The sequence below is a fragment of the Gorilla gorilla genome, chromosome 8 (genome assembly GCF_029281585.2).
Source record: "Gorilla gorilla gorilla isolate KB3781 chromosome 8, NHGRI_mGorGor1-v2.1_pri, whole genome shotgun sequence".
Taxonomy (NCBI): Eukaryota; Metazoa; Chordata; class Mammalia; order Primates; family Hominidae; genus Gorilla; species Gorilla gorilla.
This window is the reverse complement of record NC_073232.2, coordinates 28,503,157-28,529,137: the sequence shown is the minus strand read 5'-3', so window position 1 is coordinate 28,529,137 and position 25,981 is coordinate 28,503,157. Positions and strand designations below refer to the sequence as shown.

Below are 25,981 nucleotides of genomic sequence, written 5' to 3'. Positions count from 1 at the left end.
CTTTGGGAGGCAGAGAGGGGCAAATCACCTGAGGTCAGGAGTTCAAGATCAGTCTGACCAACATGGTGAAACCCCATCTCTAGTGAAAATACAAAATTAGCCAGGGGTGGTGGCGCATGCCTGTAATCCCAGCTACTTGGGAGGCTGAGGCAGGAGAATTGCCTGAACTGGGAGGTGGAGGTTGCAGTGATCTGAGATTGTGCCGTTGCACTCCAGCCTGGCCAACAAGAGGGAAACTTTGTCTCAAAAAAAAAAAAAGTATAGTGATAGAGAAAAGCTTGAAATGTTGGGAGAATTATCAAAATGTGACACAGAAACACAAAGCGAGCACAAGTTGTTGGGAAAATAGCAGCCATACATAGACTTGCTGAATGCAATGTTGTTACAAACCTTCAATTTGTAAAAAAAAAAAAAAAAAAAAATATATATATATATGTGTGTATCTGTGAAGTTCAGTAAAATGGAGTACAATAAAATGAAGTGTGCTGTAGATCCCTGATAGATCTGTTATCAGGTTTAAATTTAAGTGAAGTATGTCAATTCAATACCAACACCGAGCACATTTTATTACTATTGCTATTACACATCATATATATCTTATGGTGGAAAAAAGGAGCTAATATAGAAGGATAAGTCATGTCATGTAAATAAGAGTGGTAACTGGGGAATTTCATTATGAGAAGCTGGCATTCTTTTGTGGGATTAAAAAATATTATTTCAGATGTAGTTTTAGGTTTTTCAGATTTTTTTTTAAAGCATTGCTAAGGTCCTTGCAAATAAGAAGGATGAGAAGCAGAGAGCTTTAGAAATTTCGGAGTTTCTAATCCCTAGTGACTTGCAAAGCTGGGTGTTGGACACAGGTTTCCTGTGTTCCAATCGGGCAGTCGTTCTTCCACCTCACTTGGTTTGTAATAAACATCACTGAATGTCTCACAGGAGGAAGAACTGAAAAAACTTATAGCTACTATGCATGTGGAAATTGAAATGGCTGATTTGTATTTAGCTCTTCAACGTTAACCCCACATTATTTGAAAGAGACCAAGTAATTAGAAATAGCAGTAATCAGAAATAAAGCACCAAGAAAATGCCTCTTCATAGCAAAATGACCCATGTAGCATTTAATGTTAGTTAGCTCGACACTTAGAGGCTTTTCTCTCAATGAACAATATCACTGCACAGACCACCTTCAGAATGCCTTCAAAACACCTTCCCTCAAATTGAAAGAAAATTTATACTGCAAGACAGCAAATAGGAAAAAAAAATGAATTTCTGAGGTGAATTACTGTTCTTTTAGTAGGTTCTTCAAAAGTTGTAAATATTTAGAAAAATCATTTCTGGTTCTGATGGCTAACTGAAAACACACACTTACCTATACTCTCCAAAAATGTTCCACTGGAAAGACAGGAAAAACACTGACATAAATCAACAGAAGCAATGGAAAATCAGGATCACAGGTACTAGCTTACAGAAATAGTTAGGACTTTTTGGAGGTTTTAAATCAAATGGAAACTGTTTGATGAAAATACATAAACAGAACTGAGGCATTTGCAAACACCTACAGGTAAAAGAAAAGATCAGCACCAATGACAAAAATGTGAACTCTTCTAGCCAAATTCTGGAATAACTCAAAGGGACAAAGACCAAAGAGAAGAAGCTGTGCATATGTCACCATCTGGTAATTAATCCAAGGACTCCAGAAGAGCCATGTTGATTCCTCAGGTTAGGAGTTGCTGATTCTAGCATTTGTACCCAGAACAGACAAGATGAGTAAATATTGCTGAAATGGAGCTCTGACACAGGAATTTCCAAGAGTTTGTACTGAGACCAGAGAAATGATGCAATGTCCCTTATGACTGCCATAAAAATACGTGTACCTCCTTCAACACATAAACAAGCTAACAATACATCGTAAACATAAACACACTAGAAAACAGCTAGTGCTTTACATCAGAGAAATATGAAACCAGAGATGCTGAATCAGAATGCATATTCACTGTTAGGGGAAGGGAATTTCTTACTTGGTCTGAGAAGATAAAGCACACATAATAATATTATTCAACCTAGACTCATCCATCTACAGAAATAGAACATTAAGTAACCAGACAGTTGTGAAAAACTGTAAAATAGAGACACTACATTAAACAGAATACTGAACACCATGGGAAAGACAGTTAATAGAACCAATGGGAAAATAAAGAAAGAAATATAATTAACTCTCTTGAGAGATTTGGGTGTCAGTCATATCTAACAGGCAAATATGAAAGGGGGAAGCCTTCACAGTTCTTGGAAATTAACAGTATGATTGTAAAAATAAAACCCTCAGAGATAGACTGAATAGCAAAACTGACCCAGATTAAATACCAAAAAGTGAATAGGAAAACTGAAAGAAGTGATCCTCTAAGACCACAGTGCCAGAGGACTAAAAGCTGAAAACGTTGTGAATTTACATGAGGGGTTGGTGGGGAAAGGTCCAGAAGTTTGCAGATCTGTCTAATAATTTTCCTTGAAGGAGATAACCAAGCAAATTACAGCTGAAAATCTCCCTAAGGTGATGAATGATGAGGGCTCATTAAATTTCCAGGAAAATTTATGGATTCCAGGGAATAAAAAGAACATTTTATTCACATACGGGGAAAAGTAGGTAGTGTAAAAGTCCTGAAGGAGAAATAACCAGACAGACATCAGTCTTCTAAAAGGTAGGCAGGTACTGGATATTAGCATGCAATGCAGCCACATCTTCAATTACATAAGGAAAAATAATTTTCAACCTAGAAATCTATACCCAACCAATCTTTCCAATATAGACACGATTGCTTTTTTCAATCAGGAACTCAAAAGGTTAGCATTTTGCACTTATCTGAAATGCATATGAGCAAAACATACTGTTACAGGATGAATGTATTCCCCTAAAGTTCATATGTTGCAGCCCTAAACCACAGAACCTCAGAATGTGACTGTATTTTGAAACAGGGCCTCATTAAGTTATAATGAGGCTGTTAGGGTAGGCTCTAATCCAATGTGAATGATGCCCTTATAAAATGAAAAAAATTTAGACATAAGAAGAAACGTGAGGAATAGATATGCCTGCATAGAGAGAAGACCTTGTGAGGACAGTGGAAAGGTGACCAGTGACCAGTCAAGGAAGAAGCCTCAGAAGAACCCACACCTGCTGACACCTTGATTTTGGACCTCCAGCCTCCATGATTATAAGGAAACACATTTCTATTGTTGAAGCCACCCAGTCATGGTATCTTGTTATGGCAACTCTAGCAAGCTAATATGCATATCAAACAAAAAGAATCCAATATAGTAGACTGCATAGGCATTAATAAAGAGTGGTGAGCAAAGATAACTTGCCCACTGCTTGATATTATCATCAAGTAAAATGCATAGTTTTACTTGATGATAACATACTGTGAATTGAAAAACTGAAGAGAGGTCATGGTCATTTTTATGAATATGATTGCCAAGAAGGTAGAGAAATGATTTGCACTTTAGTTCCAGACAATTTTAATAAGTCATAGAGCTGTTAGAGAGGATGATTCAGGCCAATCAAATCTGACCAAAGAGCTACTTTTAGTGGGTGGTGGGTAGGTTATTAATTTTCATTCATAATAAATACTTTAATAGACAATAAAAATTCTGTCCACTTTAGAAAAAAAAAAAGGGCACAGCAATTAAAACTTATAAACACTGGGAATAAGGAAGAACAAAAGAAATCTAGCCAACCTATCTAAAGACTCAAGTAGGCCTGGTGTGGTGATTCACGTCTGCAATCCCAGCACTTTGGGAGGCCTAGGTGGGCGAATCACTTGAGGTCAGGAGTTCGAGACCAGCCTGGCCAACACGGTGAAACCCATTCTCTACTAAAAATACAAAAATTAGTCAGATATGGTGGCAGCCACCTGTAGTCCCAGCTAATTGGGAGGCTGAGGCAGGAGAATCGCCTGAGCCCAGGAGACAGAGGTTGCAGTGTGCCAAGATCACACCATTGCATTTCGGCCTGGGTGACAAGAGCGAGACTCCATCTAAAAAAACAAAAAAACAAACAAAAAAAAAAACACCCAAAACAAAGCAAAAAAGACTCAAGTAGAGGGGAAAAATAAAAAATACCAGTAGAAAACACACAACCAAAAGATCTATATGACAATGAAACTATAAGAACACATATAAAAAGACTGGATTTATTTATAAAACTAGAAGCTCAGATTGTGTGAAAAAAACACAATTCAGCCATATAGTGTTTATAATAGGCATAACTAAAGCCAAGTAGCATGGAATAATTAAAATAAAGATAAGATATATATTGATTTAACAAGAAGAAGGTGAGGAGAAATTAACGTTAAGTAGAGAGTTTATTTGGGCCAGGCTTGCAGATGGAAACCCAGGAGCATAGATTCCAGTTGCCTTGAATATACACTTCATTTAGCAGCAGTTACAAGTTGATTTGTAAAGGCAAAAACAGGGATAGGGAGTAAGTTGATACAAAGTTGTTTGCCAAGAATTCTCCACTGGTTTGCGGAAATAACATGGATTAGTGATTGGCTATGCATTGTTAAGCTACAGAGTTCGGGTTACAGTGTCTGGTGTGGCATTATTAGGTTAATTTATAGATGGTTGGGGCAATCACAAGCAGTTTGAAGAGATAACTACATAACTCAAAACGGGGAGTAAGCCTAGTATGGTGGCTCAGACCTGTAATCTCAGCACTTTGGGATTCTGAGGCAGGAGGACAGCTTGAGTCCAGCAGTTGGAGACCAGCCTAGGAAACACAGTGAGACCCCATTTCTCTCTCAAAAAAAAAAAAAAAAAAAAAAAAAAGAAATCAGCTGGGCATGATTTTTTCATCTGTAGTCCCAGCTACTTGAGAGGCTGAGGCCAGAGAATTGCTTGAGCCTGGGAAGGCAAGGCTGCAGTGAGCTGTGAAAAATCCAGGGGAGCAGGGTGTGATTGCTGTCTCAGTTTAATGTCTCCCTGGATGTAATAATTAATAGTACTCTTGCAGTGCTCAGATAAAAGTTCGTTTATTTTCTTATATGAATCCAACAAAAAATGAAGACAGTAGAACATCCATATTATTAACAAATAATACAGGATTTCCATGGAAAGTACAAAGAGGGCTATTTACTGTTGATAAAAGTTGTAATTCCCCAAACAGACATAACTGTCTTGAATCTTTAGGCATTCAACAACATAACTTCGACACATAAAAATCTAAGACAGGTAAAACAAAAAGACAAATAGACACTTTTATAATTGTACTGGAGGCTTTTAAAATACCTTTTTCCTACATGGACAAATTAAGCCAAAAACAGTAAGGATAGAGAAGATTATGGTTTCTCTCTGTATTTCTAACATCTATTTATCTACCTATCTTTGTACCCAACTGAGAAGCTATCATTCTTTCACACATTTCAAGAAAATTTACATCTGTATATATAAATTTAACATGTGATAGTGGAGGCAAGTCCAATCCACAGGAGAGGACAAAGAATTATATCAATGATATTGGAACTACTATACTGCAATTTGGAAAAAAACCATCAGGAGATTCTAACCTCTCACCACTCATAAACAAAAATGAATTATAACTAGATTAAGTACTTAAAACTAGAAATCAGAATTATATAATTATTAAAATTATAAATTATATAATTATTAAAACAAATGAAAATATTTTGTTATTTTATGACAGAAAATGGCTTCCTAAATGAGGCATTAAACCCTGACTCTGTAAGGAAAATAAAGATGGGTGGCTTTCATGAAATAAAAATGTAAAAGAAAAGTTACTTGAGCTTCAAGTATATTAAATGGTTTTTATAAAGAAATAATATTCAGCTTCAGACCCAGACTTCCAAGTGAAGCTGATTTAGGTTCTTTCTCAAGGTGACTTTGCACCTAGTCTGTTTGTAGTCAGGTGTAAGAAAAACCTTCTTTTGCAAATTCCCATGGCTCTGTCTTAAAACTGTGACTTGATTTTAATTTTTAGTTGCATAACTCTTCAAGTTGAGTTTACTTTTATTTTTATACTTTTATTATACTGTGAAAAGAAAGTCTATTTTGAAGGTCATATTAGATTAGCTCTTTCTCTTGAGTGTCGACCTTTGCATTTTGTGTGGTGCCTTCCCATCCTGCCTAATTTATATTTTAATAGCAAGCTTAATACCAGTGTTTTTTTGCCATCTTATGGTTTATATTTTCTATTATTCACAATGGAAGATACATAGCACATTTTAGCAAGGTTTACTCTGGTGCAGCTGTCAAAGTGTTTCTTTGCTATCAAGACCTAGTCACCCATCTTTGCTAAAGTGTTAATATGAGCCGGTGATTCTTACTATGTGATAGATTATGTTTGTACGCTTGACACACTCCTAAGTGTACCTTGTCACAGGATCCTAAGTGTCTCTGGCACACCAGACCAAACCTTGCCTTTTTCTGTTATTCAGTAAAACATATTAGATTAAAATATAAGACATTGATACCATAGAGGGAGAAACTTGAATCTATTCTTACAAAGAGAAAAAAAAATCACTAAAAAATACTTTGCTTCATTTTAACTACTGCTATAACACATTACTCGTGTCATATTGTACAAATGATTTCAATGTGCCAGGATGAGTGACACATTAAGAGCTATGGCCCTAGAATATTATTTTTCATGTTTCTGCTGAAAATAGTAAGACATGCTCAGATTTAAGGTATACTCTAGGTTTTATAAATTTGTTAAGTATGCTTAAAAACTTCTACACACATCTCCCTATCTTTTATGCATGGGGATAATTGCATATGCCTCTTAAATACTATCTAATATTTTTCTCCAAAGCTACCATTGATAAGCAGTTTAACACCACTTATAAAAACAATGGCCATGAAGTTCAGCATAAACAGAAATGAAAGAGAACTGGCTAGTCTAGAAAATTAGTTAAAATATACTTTGAAAATGAATAAATTTAGAGACAGAATACTGATAGTGCCACTCAATAACTTTCATAATAAGACTGCATTTTTACAGTGTCAATAATAAAAGAAATACAATAAAAAGGCCTGATGTTTATATTGCCTTAAGCATATGTTATACAAACTAGTACCCACTTAAATAGTTTCATTTTTTTACCCTGAATATATTTTTATTTTCAAAGAGACAAGGTCTTGCCATGTTGCCCAGGCTGGTCTTAAATTCCTGGCATCAAGCAATCCTCCTGCTTTGGCCTCCCAAAGTGCTGGGATTACAGCCATGAGCCACTGTGCCTGGACTTCCATTTTTAATTTCTGAAAATATATATATTTTTGTAAATTTAAGTGAATATTCAACTTTGCATATTTTTTGCTATTGAAACGTCAAGGTTTTTTTTCCACTTCTCTTTTCACTCAACATATGCCTGGAGAAATTTCTGCAGCACAGGTGATAACTATGAGATGGGCTGGGTCCTCGTCTATATAGTAACATCTCATGAGAATAACCAGAGCCTTTTTAGCAGCTCATTAACAAGGGTTATCATTTTCTAAATGATTACTTCACTGCAATAAATGATAACCTAGTACCTGATTAAGTGAATATAAGTATCAACGCATTTCCTCTATTATTAGAAACTCTTTATGCACCATATTTCATTGGTTCATTATTCATATTGCTGTGTTATCTTATTACGGGTTGTGAGAATCATTGTTGAATGATGTATCAAAAGCCTTACTACCTCAAAATACCTTCCACTGTGGGTGCCACGTGTCTTTGCACCACACCCCAGAGGGCCCACAGTCATTCTGCATTTAAGAGAGGCTGAGTTGGGGTAAGACTCTTTTTCTTCCCTGCTAAACTTCCTATTCTGACGATTATATGTCTGCTATCATCACAGGGAATAGAATTTCCTCTTACACTAGCCTAAAGAAGGGGTTCCAGAAACATCTGCCAATTCTAACAGGACAACTGTAGACCTAATGACAAATTCTAGGTGATTACAAAATCGACCAGAAGGGCCCTCAGTGAGTTTGACAGAGAAGATACAGTCTTGGTGGCCCTTGTCCTTGAGCAGCTCATTCAAAAGTTAATCATCTTAAGCAGCAGAACACACTGGGCATGTGGCATGGGAGGCCAAGGTGGGCAGATCACTTGAGCTCAGAAGTTCAAGACCAGCCTGGGCAACATGGCAAAACCCCATCACTGCACGCACACACACACACACACACACACACACACACAAATTAGCTGGGTGTGGTGGCGCATGCTGGTAGTCCCAGCTACTAGGGAGGCTGACGTGGGAGGATAACTTGAGCACGGGAGGTTGAGACTGCAGTGAGTGGAGATTGCACCACTGCACTCCAGCCTGCGTGACAGAGTGAGACCCTGTCTCAAAAATACAAAAACATAAAAAAACAAAGCAGCAGAACAAAAGGATTGCGTGGCATGTCTTACAGGCAACTATTGGTAAGACAAATACTTACAGCATCCCCCATATCAGCTCACACACACTAAGCATTTGGGGACACATCTAACTATTTAAGTAACCATGATGCCATTTTGTAAAATTTAAAATTCAAACCAAATGTATACTGAAAAATATAATATGCAGAACACAAAATATGCAAAATACCTTTTAAAGAATTAGATTTTATCAACTACCGGTAGAAAATATAAGACAATTTTGAATAATGAAAATGCAAACGCTCAATACGTCATAAATAGCCCTCTAGTTCTGAAAGGCACAAAAGCATAGTAGTTAAAACCATAGAGTAGAGATAGGCCATGTGGAAAAACCTGCCCAGCTCTATGACCTTGGACAAATTCCTGAAGCTTTGTCTATCTCATTTCCCTTACCTGTTAAAATGTAGATAACATCAGTACTTGCCTCATTTGGAGGGTGTGAGAATCAGATTAATTAATTTATGATAAAGGACTTTGAATGGTGTATGGCATATCGTAACCATCTGATCTTATTAAGTCTGACTCTGATATTATTCTCCATTTTTTTCTCTGCTTTTACTATCTTCCTAAATATTACATTGAAACAAAACAAAACAAAACTCAATAGCACCAGCTCATAACAATAATGGTTTTCTGAACTGGAGCATATACATGCTAAATGTCTTATCCTATGGGTTTTACTGAAACTCATTTAGGTCTAAGAATGCCTCAAATCTAAGATAGAGACCATTTCAACACCATAGGCTACTTGTTCTGAAATACGAACAATCGGTTTCCGGAATCCCATATATATATAAACTTATCTGTGATCACGGAAGTTTTAGAAAGTAGCTTTCTTTTTCACGAGCAATTAGAAATTTATATAAATTACAAAAATATTATGAAAAGTATAAATTGTGAGTTACCTATTCATTTTCCTTTTATTTCTTTAAGTTTGGAGTAATAAAATATATTAGTTATTTTTAGAGAAATCATCTTGTTCAGTGCCAAGTTAACTGCTATTTGTAGACCAAATCAATTGAGATAGCATTAAACATCAAAACAAGACAGAAGCTAGGAAGCTGAATAGCTGTAATTAAATAATATAATGGGAAATTAATTTGGTTTCATTTAGGGCTCTTTTGGCAGTATGGATCAAAAAGTGACCACCATCATTTTAAAGAGTGCATTAATTTGACATGTAAGTAGGTAACTGAAAGACAGAAAGAAACTGATCTTTGTAAGTTCTTCTGGTTTGGCATTACTAGAAAATAAAGCAATTATTAAGTAAGTACAAATTAGCATTGTTCTCTAATTCCTTCAGCCTTTAATTGAAGGATATTGATGCCCATGTGAACATTTTATTGTTCTGATTATCAGTCATTTATGATGAAAAGATATTGAAGTCTTCCTAATTTCTATAAAATATTTTCTTTATGCAGCGCTCTACTTTGAAGGCTGAGATAAATCAGCATAGTTTGGCTTTTTATCCTAAAACATAATAGGAAAATCATAATTGAATTTCACCTTGATCTCACGACTATACTAGTTGTTGATTGCTTTCACTTTATATGATACACTTCATTAATATGCTAATAAAATTTAGATATGCTTTATTTAGAAAATTATCTTAAATGTCAGTGAAGATCTAAATCCTGTGCATTATTTACAGACATTGGTTTTCAGTTTATCTTTATATACCATTTTAAATCAAGCCACATCTTTGTTGCCCTGGACTTCTGAAATCATCTTCACTTTTCTCCCTGTGCAATGGACTGAATATTACTCCCCAAGATTCACATGTTGAAATCCTAACCCTGAAGGTGATGTTATTAGAAGGTAGGGCCTATAGGAGGGACAAGATCATGAAGGGGGAGACCTCATGAATGGGATTAGTGCCCTTATAAAGAGACTGAAGTCAAGTAAGAGAAATGACAGAAAACAAACAACACAGGTAGCTATGAAACTTTCCATTTGTGATATAGTTCTTTGGAAAAATAAAATAAGTTTCCCATGATAAGTAATTACTCATCTTCTGCTGAGAGAGGTATTTTATAACAAATGATAAGGAAGGCCCTCTGAGAAAGATGATGTTTGAATACAAGAAGCCAGCCTTGTGAATATCTGGAGAAAGAGGAGGGAGAAGAAAAAGGAGAGAGAGAAGAGAGCTCTCCTGCCTTTTCCATCATGTGAAGTCACAAAAAAGGTCTGGTAAGACACCAAACTTGCCAGCCCCTTGATCTTGGACTTCGCAGCCTCCAGAACTATAAGAAATAAATTTTTGTTGTTTATAAGTCATGCAGTCAATGGTATTTGGTAATAGCAACCTGAAAGAACTAAGATATCAAGTTTCATTTTCACTTTGGCCTCCTCCTACCCACCAGATTCCAGCCCTTTCCCATATAGCAGCCAAACAGCCCTTTTACATATTTTTAATTACTCTTCATGTTAATACTCTCCGATGGCTTCCCATGGTTTTTAGAATAAAACTGAGTCTCCTTATCATGTACAAGGTCATAAATGACCTGATCTCTTCCTACATCTTCAATCTTATTTATCCTCTTGTCTATTTTGTTCCAGCTATGCCAGCCCTCGAAATTTCTATATGGGAGCTTTTTCATTAACTTGCAACCTCTGCTTAGAGCAGTTTTTCTCCAGATAGTAACAAGGCTGGCTCCTTCTTGCTTTTCAACTCTAAATCCAAATATCATCTTTCTGAGAGGGGCTTTCTTACCATTAATATAAAATGCCTCTCCCAGCAGGTGAAGAGTAATTATCACAGGAAACTTTCTTATTTGCTCCAGCGCTGTATGACAAATGGAAGGTCTCATAGTTATCTGTTTTGTTTGTTTACCTGTTTTCTGTTATCACTACTAGAACCTTATTCAGAAATAAGTTAATGTAATGTAATTAATGTAATTAATGTTCAGGACAAATTGAAGCTGACTGTCACTCAATTTTTTTTTAATATTTTGTAAGGTCATAGCATCAAAAGATTTCTGTTTTCTTTACAGTGCACACTTATATCAGACAAATTCAAGTTTAGAGTAGCTAAACTAATGTATTTCAAATAAAGGAAGTTTAATATAGAGAGACAGGGGACTGATTACAAAGGTTACGAAAGAGATGAGAAATCAGCAAGGAAATTATGATGCAACCTACCATATGTAGAATGTTTCCATCCCTAAAACGAGAGGGATGAAGGAAGAATGTCACCAAAGTCAAGCTGCTGGAAGAATGAAACAAACGTGCACGTTGTGCACATGTACCCTAAAACTTAAAGTATAATTAAAACCAAAAAACAAAGAAAAAAAAATGTTCGGGCATGTTCTATGGGAGCTGGAACTAAGGAAGCATGGCCTAATTGCGGGAAGCTGAGTTACAGATAAGGTACAGTTAGAGACTCGATCCAAAATAGGAAGATAGAGGAGGAAGGCTTGTCTTCTCTTCCTGTCCTCAGGTCTTTGGTGGGTACCTTCCATTGACCAAACCTACCTAGGAAGGCAGAAAGCAAAGCAGCTAGGGAAGTGTAGTTCTCTGGAATACAGAACAGATCCTGGAAGGGCAGGGAATGCATAACCTTTAGTGAGATTTCAGAAAATTTACGCTGACGAGACATACTCCCACAGTCTACAATTTGGAATCTCTTTTGAGAATGCATTCCTATTTTTATTGCCTCATAAACCCTTGCCTCTGAAAATTCATCTTAGGTATTTTCTTTGCCACATCCCCTCTGAAGGGTTTCTATAATCAACTTAAGAAATAGTTTCAGACAATTGTAATCTACCATGTACTCTGGAGCCACATTTGCTATTATTAACTCAAGAGGTCATGTGTTTATGGCACATTCTGGGGCAGTGTCTCTCAACCCTACCAAATACGTAATTTTTATTAGAAAGCTAATACAAGTTTCATGTAGAAAAATTATAAAATACATAAGACTGCAAAATAATAAAATAAACTTTTTCATCTCAAAAAGTACAAATAATTATTTTAACCATTGTAGTGTATATTTCTCCATTTCTTTCTTTTCCCTGTCATATATATATACACATGTATATATATATACGTGTATATATGTATGTACGTACATATGTATATACATATGTTTATGTATATATGTATATACGTACATACATATATTTATGAGGTAAATATCTATAGCCATATACACATTTTCACACAAAATCTGATATTTTTTTAAAAATTGCATACTAGTATACATATTCCTTAACAATCTGCTTAGGTCATTAAAGAATCATAAACATTTCTTTTTATCACTAATTATTCATTCACAGAATTAATTGTTCTACAGTGTTTCCGTATGACCGAATGTACTATATTTTAGTAATTCCTACTATTTGATGCTCACATGGTTTCCAATATTTACTAGGGTAAACATTGAGATAAAAAAAACTTTGGTCGGGCGCAGTGGCTCATGCCTGTAATCCCAGCACTTTGGGAGGCCGAGGTGGGCGAATCACTAGGTCAGGAGATCAAGACCAGCCTGGCCAACATGGTGAAACGCCATCTCTACTAAGAATACAAAAGTTAGCTGGGTGTGGTGGCACCTGCCTGTAATCCCAGCTACTCCGGAAGCTGAGGCAGGAGAATCGCTTGAACCAGGGAGGCGGAGGTTGCAGCGAGCCGAGATCACGCCACTGCACTCCAGTCTGGCAACAGAGCGAGTCTCCATCTCAAAAAACAAAAACAACAACAACAACAAAAAAAAACTTTATAAATAAAATAGCATATATATATATATATATCTATCTTTATTTCATTACAATAAATTTCTAGATGTAAAATGTTTTAGTAAATTTTTTAATTGTCAAAATATTCTTAATAATTGCAAATTGATAGGCCAGCTAGCAATGAATATCTGTTTCTTTACATCCACACCAACAGCAGATATGATAATTTATTTTATTCTTTTAAGATTTGTTTTACGGTGTCAACATTATTAGAGAAGGGGGAAAAAGGACTTCTTTTTTACTTAGAAAAAGAAGTTTTTTTCCCACCACAAGTTCAGATTATATTAATTGGACTTTTGGCATCAATTATTTGTAAAAAATAGAGCCACAAACATGGGTCCACATCTCCTTTATAGGAGTGGTCCTGCAGTACTGTAATACCAAAATTAGAAATCGTAAGAAAGCACAAACTTGCAGGTGAAAGAAAAGCATGCTAATGGAAAGCCTCAATCCGAAGAACACGGAGAATGGGTTTCCACTTCATTGGTTCCTCCACATGTAAAATTACTGCATGCTTAGGAAGGTTTTCAGTCTGTGAATAACTCAAGATTTTCCACAGCAATAGTTGAGAAAATAAGATTTGCCCCAGCTGCTATGATCCATCAGTGATATAAGGCCACATTATGAAAACAGTTTTTGCTGAGTTTCTGTAATGGCAAGGGCTTTTTCAGTAGCAAGTAACAAAAGGAGAATTCTACTGGTGCAGAAAAACTGGGATTGAGAGTTTAAATAGAGCAGGTACCTTTCTGTTTCTTCCCCTTTCTTTAGCTCTGTGTCCCCATGTGTTAGCTTCTTTGTCAAACAATCTCTCTCCCTTTGTGGGGAAAGATGGCCACCAACAGCCCCAAGCCTAGTCTATGTTCCTACAACTTGTAATCCAAAAGAAACAGAAATACCTCTCTTCCTCTGCATCAAATGCTTAGAGGACCCTATGATTGGCCCCACTGAGGTCACCCACGGACATGGTAAAAGAAAGTCACTGTGGCAGTCAACTCCGCTGATATAGTTTGGATATTTGACCCCATCCAAATCTCATGTTGAATTGTAATCCCCAATGCTGGAGGTTGGCACTGGTGGGAGCTGTTGGGTCATGGGGGCAGATCTGTCATGGCTGGATGCTGTCTTTATGATAATGAGTGAGTTATCATGATATCTGGTCATTTAAAACTGTTAGCACCTCCCTCTTTTGCCTCTGCTTTCACCCTGTGACAGCTCCCACTTTGCATTCCGCCATACTTGAATGCTTCTTGAACCCTCATCAGAAGCTGAGCAGATGCCCAGTGCCATGCTTCCTGTACAGCCTGTAGAACTGTGAGCCAATTAAACCCATTTCCTTTATAAATTACCAGTCTCAGGTATTTCTTTACAGCAACACAAGAATGATCTAATACACCCACCAAGACTGTTGCTACAGAAAAATCAATATCATGCTGATTATCAATTTCCTGCCACTATTCTTTCTAGTAGACCTCTCTGAAAACTTCCCAGAGTAGAAAAGCATTGTTATACTTAACTGCTGCCTTCTGGTAGAAAAACCAGTAAGCACCAAAGTCAGGTATCAGAAATCAAGACGTGAGGTCACTGTTTCTATTTCAAAGGCTATTTACAGAAACATGGCTAAACACAGAGGGCCACTTAACTGGGTAACTAAGGAACTGAAGGCCCAGCTGGTGAGTAGCTAAAGAACACATCGGTGGTCTTTTTGAATTGAGGAAGCAACAATTTCTTAGAAAGTGACCGAAATCTGCCTACATTATATGGAAAGGTCTGGTGGCCTTTCCACTGATGCTTGCTTTGATGAGGAACTGTAGACTAGTGTCCTCTTCAATTGCAGGAATCTGTGTTTAATAATGTCAGTAGAAATAAGGTGTTGTGGAGTTTCTTGAAGCTCAGTGGTTATAAATTACACTGGATAAAATTTAGCATAAGCAATAGGCTAATCTATTGAATATTCATCGATTAGATGTAAAAACTATGAGAAATAATTTAAAATTTTTACATGCTTTGCATTTATTCGTGTGCTCTCAAACTGTTAAAAATGAACCTCTTTCTCTGTTGTTTTACTGGCTTCCTTTGAAAAAACAGAAATTCTCACAGAGTCAGGATAAATTCTCAACTTTCTTTGCATGTTTAGATTTTTACTTAAGAGTTTCAATTTCTGTCGCTGTCTAGAATTGATAAGGCCTTTTCTCTTTCTCTCATTTTCCCATGTTTCTCTTCTGACTTCTTCGGTTGACCACAGAGAATCTGAGAAACAAAACTGTGTAATAGATATCATATTTTTGAGAAGGGGGGCATGGTGGCTCAGGCCTGTAATCCCAGCACCCTGGGAGGCTGAGGTGGGTGGATCATGAGGTCAGGAATTTGAGACCAGCCTGGCCAACATGATGAAACCCCATCTCTACTAAAAGTACAAAAAATTAGCTGGGCGTGGTGATGCATGCCTGTGACCCCAGCTACTCAGGAGGCTGAGGCAGGAGAATCACTTGAACCTGGGAGGCGGAGGTTCCAGTGAACTGAGATCGCACCACTGCACTTCAGTCGGGGCGACAGAGCAAGACTCTGTCTCTCCCTGCCCCCCACCAAAAAAAAGATATCAGATTTTTGAAATCATAATTTTGACTGTGAAATGTTGAAAAAGTTACTAAGCCTCTTTGAGTCTCAGTTTCTTTGTTGCAAAATTGGGAAAAATATACTTACCTCATCAGGTGGAGGTGAGAATTAAAATTGATACCATAGAGTGTTTATAATACACGTAAATATAAGGCAGAACTTAATAAGAGCTGATATTATTTACAGAGGACCATATTTGATATAAAGACAAAAATCCCAATTGTATTTATTCAAAAAACAGGATTGGATAATTGTAAGTTAATAACACCAGGTGTGGTGTGCTGATATGTAACCATTTAATTAGAAACCAAGATCTTAAAATTGGTTCATGATGATTGAAAAACTCATTGATACAATGAAAAGTATAAGTGCAGCAACTTATTTCATTAAAGGTATCTGCATTTGGTACAGATTATTGCTTTAAACTAGTTAAAAATAGAGTGCGCATGTTGATTTTACTGTGAGCTGATATATACTTAAAGTCTCAAATTTGCTTTTCCTTTACTGAATTTTGGGTAGAAAATTATCTTCTTCACCATTATGCATCACATCACATATCTTTACTGTCCCTAGCTAAGCTGCTAATAGAAGATACATGTGGAATCTGCCCAAACTCTTTTATCTCCAGATAATCTTTTAAATAGCATACAACATAATTGAGTTCAGGTGGCAGCCGTCAGTGAGATAAATCTTGAATGAGATTAAGATGAATGACAGCACAGCTTGCCAAAGTCCCATTGCCCCAGAAAGAAATGAGAAATTAATGGCATCAGCACTGGTGGTGTGACCAACAAAAATACAAATAAGACAAGGGAAGACAATGTTTAAACATGTCATGCATACTTCAGTGATCATAAATCTCTGGCTTCCTTTTGTACCTTTAATATTCCCATACTCCTGGGATCAATGATGTAGAACCAGAACCGAACAGTACACATTCCAAGGCTTGCTGGGAAGGATTTGGAAGTAGTAATTCTGGCAACGGATCCTTCCTTGCAGCCAGATGAGTTGACGTACAGGAAGTGCTGACCACTACCTTGAAATAGATTAACAAAATTTTTTTCAGTGCAATGATAACATCGCATGAGTCGGAATGTGTTTAAACCATTAACAGATATCTTTTTATCCTTATACATACACACAATCAAACAGAACTCATTTTCATTTTGGGAGTCATATATCAATAACATTTAATTCTTCTGAGCCAAAAAAGTGTCACTATGATCATGTGATTCACAAAATTCCCTTGAGCCAGTGACTAATAAAGTAATCAAATATTGGTTTTGAATATGAAGGTGTATTCTTATTCTCCTAATTTGCTTAAACCTGTCAGATTCCAGCAATAAAATATTTTGTATGCTGTGCATACAGCAAATACAGAGTAGGTACTGGGGACTGATTGGTATTGTACCTTATTTTTAGTTGCTCTGATTCCCACACTGGCCAGGGTAGTAGTGAATGGCTATAACTGCAAAGTGAAATGTGATTCTAAGAGTCATTACAACAGCTTTTTCTGGGTAATACACTATTTCTTTTCTTCTCAAATGCATTAGTATGTGAAAGATTTCTGCATTTAAACACAATTGGATTTTTTTCTGTTGCCATTGTCAGAAATTCATCATAGCTACCATTCCCCTTTGTGGGTAGGTAAATATGAAATATATATATATGTGTGTGTGTATTTTTTCCTTAAGTTAAATATTTATTTGTAGTCCCATTCAAGACTATTACTATATATTATATATTTTTATATAAATATATATTATATTTTTATATAAATATATAATATATTTTTATATAAATATATAATATATTTTTATATAAATATATTATATATTTTTATATAAATATATTTCAACATTTCAACATTTCAACAATGTCCTTCAAAATATAGAAGATGACAAAAATGAATACACAATTTTTTAGAGCAATTTTAGGTTTAAAGGAAGTTGAGAGGACAGTAGAGAGTTTCCTGTGTCCTCATACCTCTCCCACAGACCATTTGTGTATTATTAACCCTTTTTGCATTAGTGTGTTACATTAGTTACAATTAATGAGCCAATATTGACACATTCTTATTAATTAAATATTGTTTTGGCTATTCTGAGTCTTTTGCTTTTCCATGCAATCTTTAGAATCGGTTTGTTAATATCTACAAAATAACTTGGGATTGGAATTGCATTGAATTTATACATCATGTTGAGAAGAACTGATGTCTACAAAATATTGTCTTCCTATGCATGTACATAGAACATATTCTATGTTTTGTCTTCTTGGAGTAATGATCTAATTATTACTACATAATGTTATGTAATGTTTCTTTTTATTCCTGTAATCTTCCTTTCTCCAAAGTCATCTTTATCTAAATTTCTACATTCTTTTGATTAATGTTAGCATGGTATATGTTTCTCCATGCCTTTATCTTTAATCTGTGTGTTTATATTAAATGTAGGTTTCTTACTGACAATATATAGTTGGGTCTTGTGTTTGCATCTATTTTGACAAATAGGTGAATTTAGATGATTAGCACTTAAAGTAATTATTCATAGTTGGACTAATATTTATAACATTTACCATATTTGTCTTCATTTTGTATTCAATACTCTTATATCCTTAATCTTTGTTCCCCCCCCCCTTCTGTTTTTTTGTCTTCTCTGGTTTTTTAATTGAACTTTTCACGATTCTGTTTTTATCCTCTCTTAACATATCAATTTTATATCTTCTGTTTTTACATTCTTTTTCTAGGGACTCACTTTGAATTTGCAATATACATTATAACTACTAAACCAAATCCTCTGTCAAATATCATCATACCATTTTATAAGCAACTTATGTAACAACATAACTAACCCATTTCATGGGTAGTACAAGTACTGTGAAACAGAGTATTTTCAATTATTCCCTCCCACTTCTTATAATATAATTGGGCATTTCTATTCCCCTAGGTTGGTTAGGTTCTGGTAAAATAGTTTTTCTTGAAGTCAGGCCTTGTTAAGAATAGAATGCTCTAGGAATATTTCAAAATGGCTACTTTCCCCCTTTCCCCTGCTGAAAACTGAGGGGATTTTTCTTTCATCTTTGCTGTGAGAATGTGGGAGGGCTCCTGAAGGGAACATTCACCAAAATGTGAAGGCTGCCAAGGGCTGGGTCCTCATGACATTGTTATCTCTCAAACTTGTCCACCTTGAGGCTGCAGCAATCTGTCGGTTACAGTTAGGATTCCTACACCAGTACTTGTCCCTGAAGAGTTCCCGTTCATGGGCTACTTGCCCAGGTAAGTTACGATACTCTGTGTCTGGCTGGCTGGCTGTCCAATGTAGTGGTTTGACTGTGACTTCAGTTCTCTAATGAATCTAAAAAGAATTGTTGATTTTCAGTTGGTTCACCTTTCCTTCTACGATGATAGGAATGATGCCTTCCAAGCTCCTTACATGCTGGACTGGAAGATGCAAATAACTTGCATCTATTTTTTAAAAAAAGCTATTTTACTGAAAATTTCTCTTTTCAACAACACCCCTTTATAAAGGCTGCCAAAATAAGAAAATTTCAATAAAATTTATTTTTATTTCTTTCTTTCTTTAGAGACGAAGTCTTGCTCTGTCACCAGGCTGGAGTGCAATGGCATGATCTTGGCTCACTGCAACCTCTGCCTCCCGGGTTCAAGCGGTTCTCCTGCCTCAGCCTCCCAAGTAGATGGGACTATAGGTGTGTGCCACCAAGCCCAGCTAATTTTTGTATTTTTGGTAGAGATGGGGTTTCACCATGTTGCCCAGGATGGTCTCGATCTCCTGACCTTGTGATCCGCCTGCCTCAGCTTCCCAAAGTGCTGGGATTACAGGCTTGAGTCACCGTGCCCGGCCTAATTTTATTTGAGTAAGATAAAGCAGGGAACTTTGTCTGAGAATTATTGCAGCAAAATTTTCAGTACAAAAGATTACACATGAAAGCAACTTGGACTGTTCCTGTAGCATTGGTAAGCTGTTTTCTATCCTCATTGTCCTTTGAAATACATTGTATGTACCACCAAATATTGAGTTAGGAAAATTGAACACAGTACTTAATGCCACAGAAAAAAAAGTTTTCTAAGTTTCACATTTTGTTCCAAAAATACGGCTTGTTTTCTTATTTGGAAAATCACAACATAGGTGGCATGCAAAGCCAATATACCTAGACTGCACCTGTCAAACCTACTATGAACGGTGGCTTATTCATTAAAAACGTACTTTCTTTAAATCCATGGTATTTTTAATTAAATAAGAATATCTGGATTTCTCCACATTCTGTTGCCTTTTACACACTTGAGAATTTCTAATGCATTTAGACTGCACTTTATCAGACCAACTTTAAAACATTATCTTCAGTAAGAAAAATATGGTATAATCCAATGAGCTATAATAACTTTTCATGCACAGTAGGGCTTAATTGAAAGTATGGATAGCCTTGACTTTGTCCCAAATAGTTAAATGACTAATATGTTTGTATAAGTTATTTCTATTTTATAGTTCAGTTCTCAAATACTATAACATGTATAATGATAACTAATGTACTTCCATCTCAGAAGCAGATTCTATTTAATTCAGACTTTAAATATTTGTTTTTCCATGTTGTAGTGTCAATCTGATGTTGAAAGCCAAATATTTAAACCAGTAGGTAAATTAGTAATTAGGTTCACTGACACAAATTTAACCAATTTTGCAAAGTTAGGAATTGAATTCCGATTTAAAATCTTGTATTTATGTAAATGTATTCCTCCAATTGCAGACATACATTGAAACTTCACTAATTCAGATATTTCTTTTCAATACTTTGACTCCAATATTTAACTATAAAAGGCCAATTTTAAGTTTCCACAGCAACCTGAATTAACTCTAACCAAATGCTCCATCCTTTGTAATAACTTACAGGCTCCTAAAGTAACTCAAGTCACAACATCTTTAGAGTTCTCAGTAATTTACTAATAAAGAAAAGTAAAAAACAAAATTGAGATATTTCTTCCAGCCTGGTACCTAACAACATTTCAAGTACTTGAAAAATATTCTAACAATATCGCAGGTACTTGGAAAATTACTGCACACAGATGGAAACAATAATATATGTATTATTGCTTTCTTAAATAGCCATAGTTATTTTCTAATGGGGTGTGTGTCTTTTGGGCCCTACACAAATTCCCAAACCTTGAAATCAGACTGAACATCACCTTCTTTCCTATTCCACATTTTCCCCAGTAAATGCCACTTTTGTGACAGCAACTACTAAACCCAGCTTAGGAAAGATATGACTTCGTAGAAAGAAATGTTATACAATCTAATCTTTGCATTTTAGGGCTATGTCATGAAACACAATGTAAAGAACATTAATTCACTGGGAATGATAATCCACTATTTCGCTGCAGCATATTTATTTTGGCACAGGACAATCAATGTCATCTAAGGCCCAATATCAAAGCTAACCATTCCAATTATTAATTAAGGGACTCTGGGCTGAGTTATCAAAGTATATCCCCACTTAACATCTTCAAATTTGCATACTCAATTTTGGTCTTACAAAATTGTGCAGTCTAACACAAAAGTCAGAAAACTGAATCTTGGCCAAAGTATTAATGTATGCCAAGGTATCCATTTTAAAATTTAAGAAAGCAAAAATGTACCTAGAAATTTAAAAGACACCATTGCAAATTTAATCTTTGGCAATTTTTAATTCTGAAACTCTAGCATATCTAAGTTTGACCTTATAAGAGGGATGAACTTTTGTGATGCCATATATATATATATTTTGGAGAATCATAAAGATGAAAGTTGCTTAGCCTCTTGAAATTATTAATAGAAATTCATGAATTATCCAGAAACTATGTACTGTATCTCAATGTTATAACACCTTACATTGAATTATACTTTCAGAAATAGACTCATTCTTTATCTAGCAAGCTCAGACTAGACCCACTTGCAAACATTTATAAACTTTCAGTTGCTTCATTGAGACCTACCTATTTATATCTAGCAAAATCCTTGGGGAAGGTTAAAGTAGCCTCTTGCACAAAGTTCAGAATATATTAAAGCAGATAATAAAGCTGAAATGTCTGAACTGCCACAGCATATTTAGAATTTAATGGTAAATCATTAAACCAACTCCCTTTATTTACACGACTCTATGAAAAGATCAACAACATTCACAGGACAGCTATTTATAGAAGCAGAATTTTCGTTTATTTGTTTGATTTTGGACTGTTTTACAGCTTACTACTTGCCATTTCAAAAGCTACTTAACCCTCATATATTCAGATCAGAATGCATTCAATTAATTTTGTAAAATCGATTACACTTCAATTAAATACTACCAGGTGTAGTGTTCTGGAATATTGTATTCATTAAATATATCTGAATTTTGCCTCTCCCAAACTGACACCAAATAATTTCTGGACACTTTTCATTTAATACTTCACTTTTGCTTGTGTAAGTTTATGATTATAAGTTCTTAAGATTCCTGGGGCACAGATTTTATATTTTGCATCTTAATTAGTTACAATTAGGCAATGAATAGGGATTTCCAATTAATATTCAACTTTTACCTTAAAATCTCTTTAAAAGAATTGCACACATTTTTGAAAATTGTAGCTGCTTAATGTCAAATACAATAGTATAAATTCAGCATCAAAGTGTACTATCCTCAAATCACAACAGTTACTTAATATCAGAGTGCCAAATATATACTAGCCAAATTCAGAATAAATCACTATGCTTCATGGACATTTTTTTAAATTGATATCAGCAGAGGGTTAAAAATTCTAATTTGTCTTTTAGATGTGATTAGCTACACTCTCGAGATTTTAAAACTGTTTCATTGAGTCATTCTACTATAAGGTAATCAATTTTACATTTTTCTGTTAAAAAAAAAGTCGATACTTTTAAAGGAAAGCCAGCTGGGCTCGGTGGCTCATGCCTGTAATCTCAGCACTTTGGGAGGCCCAGGCGGGCAGATCACCTAGGGTCAGGAGTTCGAGACCAGCCTGACCGACATAGGGAAACCCCGTCTCTACTGATAATACAAACAAACAAACAAACAAAAATTAGCTGGGCATGGTGGTACATGCCTGTAATCCCAGCTGCTTGGGAGGCTGAGGCAGGAAAATCACTTGAACCTAGGAGGCGGGAGGTTGCAGTGAGCCGAGATTATGCCATTGCACTTCAGCCTGGATAACAAGAGCAAAATTCCATCTCAAAATAATAATAATAATAGTAATAAAATTTAAAAAATAAAATAAAGGAAAGGTATGCTTTGACAGCTTCAGTGCCCTAAGAAGAATCATACTTACTGCACTAAGGAAAAATAATAAAAGACAATTTCTCACTTCAAGTGATCTGAATTCAATCCCTGCTTTAAATTAAGACTCAATTTTAGACTTTTTTTTCTTATTTTCCTGTTCATAAAATAAAGCTGGCTAATAGTTTTTAAAAATGCTGTGCATTATGCCTCTTTCAAAATAGCAAAAGCTCCATTCTTCAGAGTCAGATTTATTCAGTCTGCCTCTGCATCCTCCATAATTTCTGCCTGTCTCTCATTCTCAATAGAAGGGTGTCTAATGACTATCAGGTGAAATGCTCTCAATCTCTTTTTGTGCTTTTATTTTCTTCCCGCAGATTTCCAACGTGCATCTGCAATTTTTTTTTTCTTACTCTGTCTCCCAGGCTGCAGTGCAGCGGCACAATCTTGGCTCACTGCAACCTCCGCCTCTTGGGTTCAAGTGATTCTCATGCCTCAGCCTCCCAAGTAGCTGGGACTACAGGCACTCACCACCACGCCCATCTAATTTTTTGTATTTTTAGTAGAGACAGGGTTTCACCACATTGGCCAGGCTGATCTCGAACTCCTGACCTCAGGTGATCCACCACCTTGGCCTCCCAAAGTGCTGGAATTACAGGCGTGAGTCACTGCACCCAGCTCACATCTGTAATTTTTAAAGGCTGTGAAATGTAAATATGGCCAGTGAGAGAAAGTTTCCTCAAAGTTGTCAGAATGGAAAACACAGATGCAGTGTTTCTGGAGGCGAATGAATTTTTCTCATAGCACTTGATAAAAATGTCTGTCATTACATTATTTTGATTTGCTTTTTAAAGAGTGATACAATGACTATTTCTTTTAAATGTCATAAATTATATTTTGTTCCAATAAGTAATGCTTTAGGCATTAATCTCTTTTGAGACTAATTATTGCCTCTTAAATAAAAACACTTTTTTACCAGAATGTCTCATTTTAATGCTATTAACTGTCATCAAAATCAATATTATAAACTCCCCCCATGCGCCCCCCGCAGTATGCATTAATCTGATACAAAAATGAAGCTTCTGGTTGTGGCATGCTAACACAAGGTAGAGTCATCTTATTTTTAAAGATCCTAATATGCTTAGCAGCAAGAATACCTCAATCACAGGAAGATGATATATAAGTGAAATTCGTTGCCATTTCCTATAAGTTACAGCTAGAGACAAGAGATTCTGAATCTCTGCATCCTCATATTCATAGAACCCTGAAAAACCTCTTTATGAGTCATTTATTTGTCAAGATGCCTTTGGAAACATGAATTAACTTAATAACATTTCTGTAACTTTGTTTTCCAAATGAGATTACAAGTAAAACTTGTTTCATGGTCATGCAGGAAGGCAAAACTAATAAATGATAGATACTTTTATTTAGGTAAAATGATAAGTGGTCACTATTATAAAAGAGCTTTGACTTCATTTAAATTTCAGATCTATTTTACCTGGAGGAGTGTGGAAAGCAAGTAAGAACAAAAGAATAGTTATTTTCATTGAAACAGAAATATATTATCACATTATTTTAATGCATATGTAATGGGCAGAACTGTAGGCAGGATTGTCCACTGGTTAAGTCTGAAGGCACTGGAGCTGTAGACTTTGATTTGCATCCTGACTCTACCACTTATTAGCTGTGTGACCTTGGGCAACCTACTTAAATTCTCTAGGACTCAGAAGCAATAAGAGATAATTATAGTACATACTTCAGGGTCATGGGGTTGTGGTAAAAATTAAATGATCTACTACATGTAAAGTACTTAGAACACAGTTGCAAATTAGTGCTACTCTCCTGGGAAATTTAGAGAATAGATACAAAGATGATTCTACCAGTGGAAATAAGACAATTAATTGCAAGTTATTGATTGAATAACTACTATAGAGAAGGTAGCATGTCTGTCATTTGGATGTAGAATGATGTGCAAGATAAGACTGGTAAAATACGAAACAAATCCAAAATAATCTTACAAGCTAATAATATGTATTGTTTTAAAGACAAGCTCTGAGTCAAACTGCCTGAGGTAAAAGCCAAATACTGCTACTTATAAGCTTTGTGACTTTGGGAAAATTTCTTAATCCCTACTATGTCTCATATTTATCATCTATCAAATGGGGATAATAATAATTTATAGCTCATTTGGATTATTGGGAGCATATAATACCAAATATTGATGTAGATCATAAATGCTACTTAGTTCAACAAATAAAAGGTGGCTTAAATTTGGTGAAGGAGGAAAAACTTCATAAAAGGTGTGTCCTAATGGGGTACTACCACTGAAAGACAGGCCATCCTGCAGTCCTTATTTAAGAAGAAGCTTCTAAGGAAACTCAACTATCATGAGGAAGACAAAGACAAGGATACCAGAGGAAATGTTACCTTCTGACACCTACAGCTATAACAAACAGTAAACACAATCTTAGTCCTAGTCAGGTAAACGTTAAAAACCTCACACTAATGGCCTTTTAATCTCAGTTCCTTTTACCCAGTATATAGTGTCTACTATCAGCCAAAAATTACAAATCATACCAAAACAATGGTACAATTAAGTATTGATATTAATAAAACCCAAAGTACTTTTGAGGTACAAGAACTCAGTTTGTAGAAGAAGAACATAAGAATTAAAATGAAAAATACAATTTGTAGAAGAATGCAGAGAGTCCTTGATGCTAAACTGAAAGGCAATGGAGAGCCTCTGATTATTTGGCGGACCAGGAGTCACCAATTATAAATATTAATCTTGCGTCATTGTGAAGAGTGGCCTCGTTCAGAAGAATAGTTGCGTTGTAAATGAGTGGCCTTATCTACAATAGCCCAGAAGTGAGTATGGATGACAGATGTGAAAACGCAAAGATATGAAAACATATAATCAGCTGAGAAAGAGAGCTGATAGAATTTGAAACTGAGAGAG

At 35.6% G+C, this 25,981-nt stretch overlaps 1 protein-coding gene across 1 annotated transcript in view; it reads right to left on the bottom strand.

Annotated features, from left to right (window-relative positions):
• The window catches only part of MALRD1 (MAM and LDL receptor class A domain containing 1), a 689,301-nt gene that overhangs the window by 185,093 nt on the left and 478,227 nt on the right, over positions 1 to 25,981 (bottom strand). Inside the window, exon 32 of the mRNA XM_055354139.2 lies at positions 16,644 to 16,801. Within this exon, the coding sequence (XP_055210114.2) occupies positions 16,644 to 16,801 (158 nt within the window). The remainder of the gene's footprint in view (positions 1 to 16,643; positions 16,802 to 25,981) is intronic.